This window comes from Mchenga conophoros, linkage group LG15 (assembly GCF_057382185.1).
Source record: "Mchenga conophoros isolate Kocher_MC1m ecotype Shallow Benthic linkage group LG15, M_conophoros_male_GT1.1, whole genome shotgun sequence".
Taxonomy (NCBI): domain Eukaryota; kingdom Metazoa; phylum Chordata; class Actinopteri; order Cichliformes; family Cichlidae; genus Mchenga; species Mchenga conophoros.
In genome coordinates, this window is record NC_140540.1 from 36,883,565 (window position 1) to 36,897,725 (window position 14,161).

General features: G+C 41.6%; 2 protein-coding genes across 8 annotated transcripts in view; one reads left to right on the top strand and one right to left on the bottom strand.

Annotated features, from left to right (window-relative positions):
• The window catches only part of camsap2a (calmodulin regulated spectrin-associated protein family, member 2a), a 95,932-nt gene extending 87,209 nt beyond the window's left edge, over positions 1-8,723 (bottom strand). For all 5 annotated transcript variants that reach the window (XM_085247961.1, XM_085247958.1, XM_085247957.1 and 2 more), the window contains exons 1-2: positions 8,099-8,723; positions 5,031-5,290 (exon numbers count right to left, since the gene is read on the bottom strand). In XM_085247961.1, coding sequence (XP_085104087.1) covers positions 5,031-5,290; positions 8,099-8,237 — 399 coding nt within the window. In that variant the 5' untranslated portion in view covers positions 8,238-8,723. The remainder of the gene's footprint in view (positions 1-5,030; positions 5,291-8,098) is intronic.
• A 378-nt stretch (positions 8,724-9,101) lies between these two features.
• Positions 9,102-13,831, top strand: ddx59 (DEAD (Asp-Glu-Ala-Asp) box polypeptide 59). Of its 3 annotated transcripts, none has more exons than XM_085247853.1 (8): positions 9,102-9,196; positions 9,447-10,299; positions 10,654-10,836; positions 10,956-11,045; positions 11,259-11,510; positions 12,515-12,667; positions 13,247-13,375; positions 13,475-13,831. In XM_085247853.1, the coding sequence occupies exons 2-8, from the start codon at positions 9,460-9,462 to the stop codon at positions 13,733-13,735; spliced, it is 1,908 nt and encodes a 635-aa protein (XP_085103979.1). In that variant the 5' UTR covers positions 9,102-9,196; positions 9,447-9,459; the 3' UTR covers positions 13,736-13,831. The 3 variants fall into 3 exon arrangements, with proteins under 3 accessions (XP_085103979.1, XP_085103980.1, XP_085103981.1); XM_085247854.1 differs by having other exon boundaries at positions 9,159-9,210; XM_085247855.1 differs by lacking the exon at positions 9,102-9,196 and adding an exon at positions 9,203-9,335.
• Positions 13,832-14,161: the final 330 nt, after the last annotated feature.

The following is a 14,161-nucleotide window of genomic DNA, read 5'->3' on the forward strand; positions in this document are numbered from 1 at the left end:
TGAGGAAGCCGGTCTGATGTTGACAAGTGTGTTGTTACATGCTTGGCACATAATTTTCTGAATTCATCTTCTGTGTGTGCCTCTTTGCACACGAAGCAGCGTGACAGCGTTGCCGTGTGCTTCTATCAATCCTGCATTTCGGCGTCTCTCCTGGAGTCCATCTCCTCTACTATAACAGCCACTACACACACACAGAGCACACAGCTGCACATACAAGTTCATATCGCAAATAACGACATATGCAGCATAAGCACCCCCACTCTTGCGCCCACCTACACACAAACGCAACACCCAGCCAACTGGTGTGTAACCATGGAAACGGAGTGCCTGCCCAATAGGAGGAGTGATGGAGGCAGCAAAGGAGAGGGAGAATAACAGGAGGAAGTGTACGCTCCTCCATCCATCCATGGTATATATATGTCTTGATGAATCAGTCTGTCACAGTAAAACTAATATTTGGTACACACAGTGTGTATATGGCTGTTGCAATCATTTTTCATCACTCCAAGCTGACGAAAATCCAACTGGGATGGAAATGTACTTAAAATGGTTGATATGGTGTCCATGTGCAGGCCTTTCATCACATTATCAGTAGCAGCTTTATTTAAATAAATAAAGTATTAATGTAGGACAAGTCCTATCATACAGACCAGCAATAAAAACAGTTGTATTATCAGCTGCTAGAGGGAACTGTTGTCCTGCAGAGGTAATGCACGTATGACACAGTTATGTTTCTTGATGCTTCAAAGCTAGCATGTTGCAAGATGACATTCCTCGTCCAGTTTGTTCCAGACCAAATGGGCTCAAATTAAGAAGCTTGAATATAATGTGAAAGTCTAACTTGTGCAATAAATGTGTTATATAATTGGCAGGCAGCTAAACAGAGGGCCAGAACTAGGTTGAATGTAATTAAGTTCGCATACATATAACGAGCATAGCTACCAATAAGGTAAACCTCTGAAAGAATATGACTATAGTGACTATAACCCTGTTTTTGTTTTATTGTTCGTCTTATATACAGTCACAGAGACACATAAAGCCAGTAAATAACCCAGAAAAAAGGACGTGGTGCTTCTACCGGTGGTACTACCAGCAGAAGCACCAGTTCACAAAGCGTACAGTTCACAAAATAAACGCATTATCATCTAATATATAATGAAAATCTCATAGCGGCATCATGAACTATTTACTGCTGCTTTATTAAATTAAATAGTTATGACATCCACTGTTCAGTTGTGAGATTATTTAAAGAAACATACATATGCTTGGAATCTATTGTTTCCAATTACTATACTGTAACTAGGCTGTTCTGCATGTCATCACAAAATTCAGAAGTCAGTCTCTTAAATCTGACTTTAATCTTATAAATCTCTCTTAAATCTCACAAGTCTGATTTTAATCTTATTTTGACTTTAATCTCAAAAGTCTGACTTTAATCTCAAAAGTCTGACTTTAATCTCAAAAGTCTGACTTTAATCTCAAAAGTCTAAGCTTCATAGCTTCATAACATGACTCAAAAAGTCATGACCCCAAATTATAGACTTTTACTGGCTCTAATCCTCTTCTGTAGGTTACATACACACACACACACACAGAGTTTGTCCTTTGGCTACATTCTCACCCCAGCCAATATAATTTAATTTCACCATGGCAACAGAGTGACTTTCTCCAGGATTAATTTTTCAAGTGAAGACACTGCTTGATATTTGATAAGGATTATCTGTTGATTATTGTCTCAAACTTCCTTTTTTGTCACATGCCACATGTACAGTGAAACAACACAAACATGATATTCCTGCTGCAGTACACACCTTTGTGTTTTAAATAAATCCTCCATCATTCCAGAGGACTCACTCAAAGAAGGCCACTGCACTTCCACAAATGAGCACAAGCCTAGCAATTAAAGCTTTTCTCAGCAGGTAATTGTGTTCGCTGTAGTGCTGCATGGGAGCGACAATGTTTAACGCTAACAATATTTCAGTATTGCCCACCTTGACATCCCTCTTTATTCTTTGAGAGCACTACAGGTGGGGAGAGTCAGGGATACAGAATGTGTGTAGGCGACCGAGTGGGAGGAAACTGCGATTTGGATTCTGCATCTTCACGTGTAGAAATGTGTCACATGGCAGAAGAGAGAAGGCTGAGTGGGCAGAATAGTGGCAGAAACGAGAGGGAAGGAAAAATACGACTATAAAGCAACGTCGGGTCGGCAACCTAACGAAATGTCAGCAGTGTGCTCGGTCCTGACACGTGTCAGACGAGACGTCAGCAGCATCTGATTCTGTAGCTGCCTGACCTACTAAAGCTGCCTTCAACATCCTCTAAAGTTGCTTATTCTGAATATTCTTATTCTTCATGCAAACTGCTGAGTCAAAAAAGATGCTAAGCCAAAATGCCACGAAGCATTATTTAACGACACTGCTGGTGCTCTTATCCCGAGCAGCTTACATATACAGCTGCAGGCAGGTGCTCGGTCTCTGCTTCTGGAGTAAAAGCAGTGATGTTTTTCTTTCACTAAAACTTCTCAACACAGCAAACCACCTTGTCTGATTCTTCCAGAAGAAATGCCTTTTTCTCTATCACATGAGTTCACGTCAGACACCTAACAGCCAAGGTAGACACTCAAACAGTCTCTTAATAATTAATAAAGCTCTTCTTGAGCTGCAGTGTGCAGCCAGCTGATCAATATTAATACTGTCTCGCAGTGCTTATCAAACTGCAATCATTCCACTAGTGGAAACACTTGCTCGGTTTGGGTCAGGTTGCTGCCCCAGCAGTGTTCATGAAGACAATGCACTAGCTGTCAGTTCAGTGGATTATTATTTATTCTCACATCAACGTAATTCAGACACTGCACAGATTTTGTACACTTTGTGTGAGTTACATAGAATCTGTCTGCACCGGACGTTTAGATTGTTTGTCGACTTGTTGGGTAACATTTATAAAACTGAGAAAAATCACATCTTCGTGTCTCATTTAATGTCCAGTCTTGGAAATACCAAGGATTTAATGACAACTTTTAACAGACAAAGACCAATGGTGGTGCAGACAAAGAGCCAAGAACAAAGCAACGGGATACAGCAAAACAGGAGGTGGGAGGAATAAGGAGCAAGGAAAAAGACAAGTGAACACAGAGAGGGAAGTGATTGGATTTAATGGGAATGATTAAAAAAGGGGAAAGATTTGGAAATAAAGTAAAAGAGGGGATTTGAAAGTGTCAGGAAGGTAACTAGGGAGTAAGGAAAAAGCACAGAAAGAAAGAAGATAAGAAGAGATGATTAAAACAGAAGAAAAAGGCCAGGACAGAGCATGGAAAAGGAAAGTAATTTCACACTCTTCTAACAGCTCATTTTCACATTCACAAAAACCTGCTCTGTCACACAAACACAAATGCTGACACCCTCTAGCACAACATTCAGCCATGAACCGCAGTGAATTACAATCAAATAAAGAATCCTTGCATTGGGGCAATTGTGGCTCAAGAGTTGGCAGTTCGTCTTGTGACCGGAAGGTTGCCGGTTTGAGCCCCGGCTCGGACAGTCTCAGTCGTTGTGTCCTTGGGCAAGACACTTCACCTACCGCCCACTGGTGATGGCCAGAGGGGCCGATGGCGCGATATGGCAGCCTCACTTCTGTCAGTCTGCCCCAGGGCAGCTGTAGCTGCTTCCACCAGTGAGTGAATGAATAGTGGAATTGTAAAGCACTTTGGGTGCCTTGAAAAGTGTTATATAAATGCAATCCATTATTATTATTATTATTAGTGAGACTAGCCAAATAACACTCACACGTGCAACATTTCCCTTACCTTTAAAAACCCATTAAAATTTAAACCTGGGAGAAATGGTTGCACTGAAACACTTGTTGTAATCTGGAAACTAAGTGCTTTAAACGTAACCGCAAACAAAACTTAAATAACTTTTACATTAGCATTGGAGGGAAATTAAAACCAGCAAGACTCTACAAGCAGACTGCAGGCATACTGTGTGCTAATTGTGTTGCAATTGCAAATTCACTGAAGCAATAAAGCCTCCTATTGGGATTTTGCCCCAAAATAATGAAGATACCTCAATCTCGCGCAGTATGCTTCCTGCAAAGTCATCTCATCTCTGACACTGACAGACTGAGAGGAGCTGCGAGTGTACAGTAAATCCCACCCTACAGCATGCTTTCATGAAGAAAATACCAACCTGCACAGAGCAGTAAAAGCCTTGAGGTGTGAATCGGCTTGAGAAATGACAAATTCAAGACAAAAATCTGTATGAGAGATGTGTGTAAGTGACACTCTCCATCTTGTTGCATTCTCTTGTTACACTTTGGTCATCTTGCATTGTTATTCTAATGCAATGTGTAGAAGCTGTTGGTGTCCAGCTATACTCCATTAAGAGACTATGTGATTTCCACAAAGTAGTTTAATCACAGTTTAGTATGAGCCAAACTGTATATATATGAACATGAAGAAGAACTACTGTGGTTTGTCATGTTTACCTGAATTACCATAGAGAAATGTTTTACAAATAATGGAAGGAAAAAAATGTCCTGATCAGTAAGCAATAAAGGTTTGCACATAAGTTTAAATAAGGGAATACATTTAGTACCTTAGCAAACAATATTAAACTTGGCTTGATCAAGCTAATAAGTAAAATGCATTTATTTACTCTAATATTCTAAAGGAACAGCATACTCTATGGAAACCATGAAATGTGAATATACTATGTAGCTGGGAGAGAAAAAGCTGCAGGGTGAGCTTGTATTTGAGTGCATGAAGGCGTAAAAATATGCGTTTCTGCACCTCGACAGACCAGAATGTCTGCTTAAGTAAAGTTTCAGCAACAGCAAGATCAAATAATCGGAAGAGGAAGGAGACTGTATGCGTGATAGATGTCTGAGTTACTGAGAAAGCAAAGCAAAGGTTTACTACCACTGTATTACCACCAACAGCTGGGTGCACGCCTAATACATTACTAAATTCACGCACATAAGAAAGAATCTTTACTGTGTACAGTTTATCAGCTTTCACACAGCTCCCCTACCATTTGCAGAGGCCTCTTTCGCAGGTCTCTCTCAGTCACCAGTCTCTCCTGGTCGGTGACGTACAGACCGCGTTGAGCTAGCGCCTGGATGACAGCATCGTGACCCAGCAGCGGCTTGGCAGCGTCACTCTTTAGGATAAGGCTGCCGGCCCTGCAGTAGAGGTCTGCAGATAGCAGGAGGCTGGCCACAGGAGGCTTCAGGTGCTCCTGCTCATACTGGTCTGTGTAGAAAGGGTCCTTCAAGTCTGCTGGGATGCTGTCTGCGTGATAGAGCAGAGGAAGCAGAATCAGCTGACAAGCAGAGCTTAATAGCAACATGGCGCCAAATCATTTAAATAACAATTTATGAATCAATTCATATTAGACATTAAAATGCTGGCAAACATCAGCATGTTTCTAAATTGCTTGCCTTGCCACATCATTGAGGATCATATACGAGAAGGTAAACAAGTATATAATTAAAAGCGCTGATGTAAACAGAGGAAAACAGCTGAAAGCATTCTGGAGCATTAGTTTTCTACCTTTCTAATGAATAGTCATTTAAATTTTCTAATACGATTAAAAAAAAATAGGATAAACTCAGATGAGCTAATATCAAGTTTGGGCCGTGTTATTCTAAATCTGTCTTCACTGAGGATTTTTCCCTCTGTGGACAGATTGTCTAGCAATACTTTGGCACAACTACTTGTTTTCGTTGTCATGCTTTGACAATAACATCACATGGATATGTGTGGATAGACCTTGGCGTTGCTATAGCAACTGCAGGATGAGCGGTAACCTGATCAATTCATCGAGTGTGTATCTCTGCAGCTTCCAGCTCCCTGGGAACACCCTTCTCACTGCCTGCCTCATCAAAGAGAAAGGCTGCACGTGAGCGTGTGTGCATGTGTGTTCATTACCTCAGGCAAGTCCACTGCACGGGGGATAGCGTACAAATAATTTGAGCAATTCTGGCCCACACCTTTCTATCAAGTGTTTTCACAAATCCACGTCTGGGAACATAAAGTATGTTATGCACAGTTGTTAGTAAAGCTACTGCAAACCCTTCTTTCCCTGGTGCAGATTAAGGAAGCCATGATTAAGCGTTTTCAAATGAGACTATTTGAAAACATTAAATTATGTCTGCAAGCAAAACAGACGCAGGGCTCGTCCCTGTCTCCTTGGCACGGAGAATGGATCTTAATTAGGATAAAAGCCTGTGTGTGTGTGTGTGCGAGTGGTGATCCACACCCTGACAGCTTTATGCTGCCCATCCTCCAGCACATGCACACGGAGGTCAATGAATCACCTGCTTTGACTGACCGCTATCAGCAAGGTCATCTGTACACAGTGTTATTACAGCAGAGAATCGCAGGCAGAAGTAGCAACTATCCAGGTTACAGGGTTTCCTGTCAGCACTATATTCATATTAAGGATCCTAACAAACAACAAAAAATACACTGTCTTTATATTAACCCCCCGCACCGCCTTCATCATCCACAGGGAGAGGTCAGAGGTCAGGCTGAGCTCACGGAACACCACCTCTGGAGCTGCTTAGGAGACGATTTTTTATGTTATCTTTCAACATTTTGTGTCCTGGTTTATATTCTGGCATGCTCCTAATCGTTTTAAGGACAAAGAAAACGTTGAGCATGAAGAAGTCGGTTTTATCTTTTTCATTAGCTTGGTAGTATTTGAGCTTTTACTCATGCAGACTCACAATCTTCCATTCAGTCATTGTTACAACTTAATACTTTAAACAAGGACATCCGGAAAAACGTCTTGTTAAGTGAATACAGAGGGAATTACACTCATTGTCTGTCAGCCTCTGGTTTTTACCTGGTATTAAATGGCGCTGCTGTTCTGAGTTCTGAATCAGGACACTGTAAATGTTGGGGGATAGCATTTGACAGCGACTCCTGCCAGCAGATGATCTGCTGTACAGCTCACATCTCGCATGTACTCGACTGCATATTCTTGATGTATTCTCGCCTCAATCTAATGAGGCGGATGCATGTAAAGCTTTCACAGCAGCGTAGGCTGGGATCTGGAGATGATTTCGCTCCCTTTCTCTTTCTTGCCCTTCCCCTCCCTCTCTGGGGGGCTGTATTTTTGGAATCAGCCCATTTCATTCAGTTCTGACTGAAAATACACAAGAGAATCAGCAAGGGATCTCATGTTTGCTGAGATATAAGCAACACAGAAACAAGGAATGACGCTCTCAAATAAACTGAGACGATGTGTATGAATCAGGAATATAATACAATAACAACAAAAAAAGAGATAAAGATGAACGAGTTGATAAAATGGGAAAAGGATAGCACAGAAGGATCTTGCACTGCATTTATTAAGACACATTTGCAGTTACTGCTTGGATCCTTTTTATAAAATTGAAAAAACACCTTTTCCCGCTGTTGTTCATTTTACCTCGTGCATCCAAAAAAGATGTGGATACTCCACCAAAACAGATGTTTGTGCTGTAGTTTTCTATTATAGATGCTCAAATGGGAGCCACATAATCACACTGATTTGCCACTTTATTATCACTGCATTGCTGGATATGCATCCATGCATCCCCTATATCAGTTATAGTATTTAATGCTAATTCCACTGAAACTGTGGGATTACATCCACTTCGTTAGGTGTCACAGGATGTCAGGCCATACTTACTTTGCAGGCTATTTACTTTGCAGTTCTGACATGGATGCAGCACCCTGGAGGTGACATCATTTGAAACAGGTACTTTAATATCTCTATAAGTATTCTCCATTAAATACCACCCACCCACCCCATTGATTAGGGACCACAGGAAGTGTTTTTTTTTAACCTTTCTTTCGTTTGGTATAACACGTATTGCTTTCCTCATAAGAAATGACTGCAAACGATGGTAGTTTCCATGTGAACCAGCCCATATGGGAATTGACTGATAATAAATCATAAATCTCCATTACACATTTGTTGCTTTGGGTTTATTTGGATTCTGACAAGCATGCATTAAAAACAAACAATCAAAAGAAAAGCATTAAAATCAAAAACAGACTCGTGCTGCGTCCGGTTAACTGTTGCAGTCGGTGCGGTGATGAACCTACCTGTCCCGTATGCTTTGGCCACCAACCATGTGAGGCTGCAACACATTTTGGCTCGGGAAAAGTCATAGTGCTCAAAAGACTTTATTGCAGGAGCAACGAACGTCTTCTTAACATCCCTGACGTCCTGAACTTCACCCATATTTCACCCCTTGATTGTTCCCTCAAACCCTACGAAGCGAAAGCATCCCAGTACTGGAATTTGGTGGAAAACTATAAACAGCTGGAAACTGAAGAGATGGTCTGTCTTTCCGCAGATTATTCACAGATATGCATGTCCTTCCAGTAATAAAATGCTCTTGGGGCTAGGTTTGTTTTGTTTTTTTCGGTCTCGTTCACACAATAGGTCGCTACTCCTGGTGTTTTTCATCCATTCTGTTTTCTACCAGTTGAAAGGCTCTCCGTCTGAACAAGCTAGGTTTCCTTGAAAATCAGAGAGGAGGGAAAAATGCTCGTCGACTGGAATGAAAACAACAATATTTCCATTATTTGAGTTGTTTGGCAGCAGACGGCTTCTTCCTTTCATGGCCATGTGTCATTGTATGAATAACCTGTGTGTTTTGCATTCGGTCCTCTATTTGGTGCCGTGATGCGGTTTTCCTGCCGCACTGAGGCTTTCTCTAGCTCTGCACGTTTTGTTGTCCAACGCGCATGTGTGAACGGTGCTTTCAAACTCCACTGGGAATTTTAACACTTTTATCTTAATTCTTTGGAATCAACCGCCCACAAACATATTGTACCGCAATATAGTCGGTAAAACGGCATTAACTTGCTACACTGCAAAATTTCCAACCCGGATTCGTTTAATGGGCTGCATTTTTATTACTTTTACTCATACTCTGTTACCCTGAACGCACCCTTAACGTAAAATATGACATATTAAAAAATGAAATGAATAAGAAGAGGTCAGTATACAAAGATACACATTTTTAAAACGTCATGTTTTAAATACAATTTTGCTAAAGACAGCGATGTAAATAACAGGGGGGAAAGCGACTCAGCTCTACGAACTACAATTCCCAACGTGCAAAGGAAGTAATGTTGCGGCATCAGTGTGCGTCGGGAACTGTTTGCGACTGTCGGAGGATTTGACGCGAAGAGGTAATGTTGTTTTTGTAAGTAACAACCAAATGGTGGCTCAGAAGTGTAATTTCAAAATACTCAAAAACTTGGTTTCTTCGCAGCAGGAGTTATTTAAAACTTTTATTTGGAAAAAGTCAATTTGGCCCTTTTAAAAAAAGTGAGCTATGGAGGTTCTTCATACTCAATTTATTTGCAGCTGCTGCCATAACATGTCACCTAAATCTTTTGGCGTAACTGAGCGTTTACATCTGCTTTGTTGTGGTTACAGGTAGTATTTAAACATGTTTCTGCCACGAGCCCTGAAGGTGAAGAGACCTGCCGAGGGATCGGCTCAAGTTGTGGTTAAGAAAAGCAAAGTTGTTCAAGAGGAGGATAGCAAAAGTAGCTCCGAGACACCTGCTCAGAGCGAGGAAGCATGTGAAGACACCCAAACACGAGATGCGACAACACACGCAGCTGCAGAGAGCTTAGCACCCGAAGATGGACACAGCTCCCTCTCAGATGACAGTGATGTTGATGATGATGAGGAGGAGGAGGAGGAGGAGGAACCAGTGAAATCATTTAAAAAGAACCAGAGATGGCCTGGGCCAGGAGAACCTGTCTGTGTGATGTGTGGTCGCTATGGAGAGTACATCTGTGATGCTACAGATAATGATGTTTGCAGTCTCGAATGCAAAGCCAGCCATTTAGTGCAAATGGGCATGGGGACTGGGGCAGATGCATTTATGCAAAAGGACCAAAATAGACATGAAAGGACTGTTCAAAGTCAACAGCCAGCTGCTGGCCCTGGTAGGGTGGTTGAAAGTGAACCAGGCTACTCCTACAGGGAAGATCGGTTCATATCAGGCCTAACAGAGGAGCAAGTGCAACGAATTAAACAGGAGCTGGGCATAGAAACCCAGGGGAGAGATGTCACAAGACCTGTTGTTGAATTTGAGCACTGCAGCTTCCCTCCCACATTAAGTGGTAACCTGAAAAAGGCGGGGTATGACACACCTACTCCAGTCCAGATACAGATGGTCCCTGTTGGCCTCACAGGCAGGGATGTGATTGCGAGCGCTGACACAGGATCGGGGAAGACTGTAGCCTTTCTGCTGCCAGTGGTCGTGAGGGCACTCGAGGTACAGTATTGAAGCTAATATGCCACATGCAAATGCCATCAAGTTAAATTATATTTGAGGAGGCAGACATTTCTACAGCCTGGATAAATAGCACCACAGCCCAGATGTAAATATGTAAATCTGGACTGAATCTGCTTTTGTATCAAGCATTTGCCCTCCTGAGCTACCCCTTAGGAAGACACTAGACTCCAGTATCTGACAGAAAAGCTGCTCCGTAGCTGCCAGTGACCTCTGCAGATAAAAGAGTCGAATTGAATAAATGTATTCTCAAAAAGACACAAACAATTTTACATTTAAAAATTCACAAATGCTCTCTTGGTGACATGCAGTGTGCAACATTGCTTCTGCTTTCAGAAATCAGCACACAGTGTGGGCAGCCCTGTGGCTTTGATCCTGACCCCCACCAGGGAGTTGGCCATTCAGATAGAGAGACAGGCCAAGGAGCTTGTGATGGGACTCCCCAACATGAGAACTGCCCTGCTGGTCGGAGGCATGCCGCTTCCCCCACAGCTCCACCGCCTGAAGAGCAGCATCAAAGTACAGTCTCCGTTTTGTTTTGTTTTTCTTAAACAATAATTTCCTCCTGCTGCAGTCAAAGCTTGAGGCTGTACATTTGTCCCATGCCATGGTTTTGTTCATTTCTAAATCTCCTTTAGATTGTCATCGCTACTCCTGGGCGGCTCATTGAAATCTTGAAGCAGAAAGAGCTGAAGCTTGACAAAGTGAAGATTGTGGTGGTTGACGAGGTAGGACAAACATATTGAAATTCACAATTGACAAAAACTGTGCACTTTAAGACAAAGTAATTCAGTTCAATTCAATTTATATAGCTTTAAGGATTAGTAATGTAAAAGTTGTGTCTTTTAGAACAAACAACATAATGACAGCTTTTGAAAGTATTCATCATTCAAATCAGTTTTGAGAGTCCTGCAACATGAAAGTTGTGCTGCATCCTGTAGGTGGACACTATGTTGAAGATGGGCTTCCAGCAGCAGGTTCTGGAGGTTCTTGAGCAAGTCCCAGAAGAACATCAGACTCTTCTGGCGTCGGCCACCATCCCCACCGGGACGGAGGAGCTGGCTGCCCGGTTGGTCCGTGACCCTGTACGTATCACTATTGGGGAGAAGAACCAGCCGTGCGCCAACGTCCGACAGATCCTGCTTTGGGTAGAGGAACCTTCCAAAAAGAAGAAGCTGTTTGAGATTCTCAACGTAGGTCATAGATTAGATGCTTTTCAATCTTAACTTTGAGTTTTTAGATTAAAAATCATGAAGTCTTAAAAGGTTTATTATAAGTGGAGTATTTCTGGACACACCTCCACTGCCAGCATATGGTTTCTTTTACTGGTCAGTAGATATTTTTAGTTTTTGAATTCAAAAAAGGTCTAATTGGTCATTGCACTCAAAGAAAGTACTTTAGAAGAAAAACACAAAGTTTTTCATTAGATCAGTTTTAGGTTACAGTTCATTTACTGCTCAGTCTTGACACGCACTGATACCAGCTTGGTATTTTAACAGCTGGCTATTGTTGGTGGGAATATTATAAAGTCCAATAAAGAACCAGCCTCCCCTTCTGCCATATTTAGACAGCCACTGTGGACACTCTGGCCTCTATCTGAAGGAAACGGGTGGGCACAGAGCCACGGCACCACTCCAGGAATCCCAGCAATAGTTTGCACTGTTTATATAAAACAGAAATGGTCGACTTTAATTAACTTGAAGTAGAAAAGTGCTCTTAGGTTGTAGTTTGAGTAACATAAGACTCTTTTCTTATAACTCAGTAACTCATAGTGTAAAGCTATTGTCTCACGAGTGGTGAGTGAATTGTGGAATTGCAGAGGTACAAAACTGGGATTTGGACAAGACACGGCAAGAAAACCAACTATCTGGAGTGGACATGACTCAAAAACTAATCAAAGCAGTTGCTTCATATATTGCAGGTCTTACAGCATAGTGCATAATAGTTGGCTCAAGATTACAGAATGTTCTCCTAAAGAACAGTGAAATTAAGAAGGTATGATTGGGAGTATGCATTTCTTCCTTCCTGTCTTGTCAAGTTACAGTTACCTGTTGGAGTGCTGGAATGTATCCAGATATGTAGATGCCTCTACAGGCACATAGTATACATAATGTATTAGTTGTATAGCTTTTTTGGCAATATTTTTGTATAGAAAATATGTAAAATGTTAAAAAAAAATTATTTTGTCACTTTTCAGGATGGTAAGCTGTACCAGCCTCCAGTGGTAGTGTTTGTAGAGAGTAAACTCGGCGCTGATCTGCTCTGCGAGGCAGTCGCCAAGGTGACGGGCCTCACTGCCGTGGCAATCCACTCTGACAAGAGCCAGTGGGAGCGCAACCGCATCCTCCGGGTGAGACCAGTGGGAAAACATGCACAGGGAAGAAAAACCAAACAATGCTTCCATGTTTGGTGTCCTAAAGTGTTTATCTTCAACAGCACAGACAGATACCCACAGCTGAGGCTTTCCCCAGGGATCTAGCTTTAGTCTGCATGTCCAATGCAAAGAGACACAATGCAGAAAAAAACACCGTTTTTCCATTTACGTGCTTTTCTTCTTAAATACTGACAATTTTTTTCTTTTCCAAGATCACAACTTCTATAGGTGAACAGGTGACTAAAGAGGTGTGACTTTATTGAAACAGTTAGACAAGGCCTGAAATAATCCAGAATAAATCTAAATTATTAGGAGTCAAAATGATTTATAATCCCAGAGTCCCACTTTTAGAGTATGTAATTTTACTGGCTGATTGTATCAGACATAAATATGCTGAATTATTTTATGGACACCTTGCTTTGTTATCTGCTGTGTGTAAAATATAATTATGGGAACAACATGCTAATAAAAACAGGCTTGCCAGTAAATGCAGTTCATTATTAATGTCTGCTGTATGTGGTACATACAGACTTCTAATTGTGGTTTTCTCTTCAGGGTCTTCTGGATGGTGACTTTGAGGTAGTGATCAGTACAGGTGTTCTGGGCAGAGGGCTGGACCTGGTCAATGTCAGACTGGTGGTTAACTTTGATATGCCAAACACAATGGATGAGTATGTCCACCAGGTTAGTCAGCACTGCTTAGTATCACTTTGATGTAGTTTCATTAGGAAAACCTTTCAATTACAACAGCTAATCTAATATTACCTTTTTTTCCCCATCTAGGTGGGAAGAGCAGGTCGGCTTGGACACAGAGGAACAGCCATCACTCTTCTCAACAACAACAACAAACGGCTGTTCCTGGAGGTGGTGAGTCGAGTCAAACCCACTGGCTCCATTTTGCCCCCTCAGCTCTTAAACTCACCGCACCTCCATGAACAGCAAAGGAGAGAAAAGCAGAGAAACAAGAAGGACCACGAGGATTCACTGGTTACCACAAATAACCTCCTGGACATCATAAAGAAACATGACCGTCGCAAGAAGTAGCAACTTCTTCCAATCTTTCATGGAATGGTGCTTATTTATTGAGTAACCTGTAAATGTTTAGTTTGTATATTTCGTTTATAAATAAATGTGTTTTCTGTATCTGTTTTTTTTTTAGATCTGTGTTTTGTATGATTAATGCAAAGTGACTTAATCAAAAAGCTCCACACAATCTTCCACATTTTTCCGGGCTTGGAACTGGCACTAGTGGCACACGGTGATAGAGGAGTATGAAAGGGGCACTGAAAGAAGAATAAGAATCCTCATTAATCCAGACTTGAACTAAGGTCCAGATGCTTTTGAGCAAGGCACTGAACGCACCCTGCCATTTGTACAAACTTTAATCAGTCTGATTTTATTCTCATATATTATTCCAACTAAAAGGTAAGTTTTTCTCAAAGTTTCTCTGGATGTTTTATTTATATCTCA

Coding starts and splice junctions, on each gene's coding strand:
- ddx59 (XM_085247853.1), top strand. CDS start 9,460: ATGTTTCTGCCACGAGCCCTGAAGGTGAAGAGACCTGCCGAGGGATCG. Junction 11,511..12,514: donor AGCTGTTTGAGATTCTCAAC/GTAGGTCATAGA, acceptor GTCACTTTTCAG/GATGGTAAGCTGTACCAGCC. Junction 12,668..13,246: donor AGCGCAACCGCATCCTCCGG/GTGAGACCAGTG, acceptor TTTTCTCTTCAG/GGTCTTCTGGATGGTGACTT.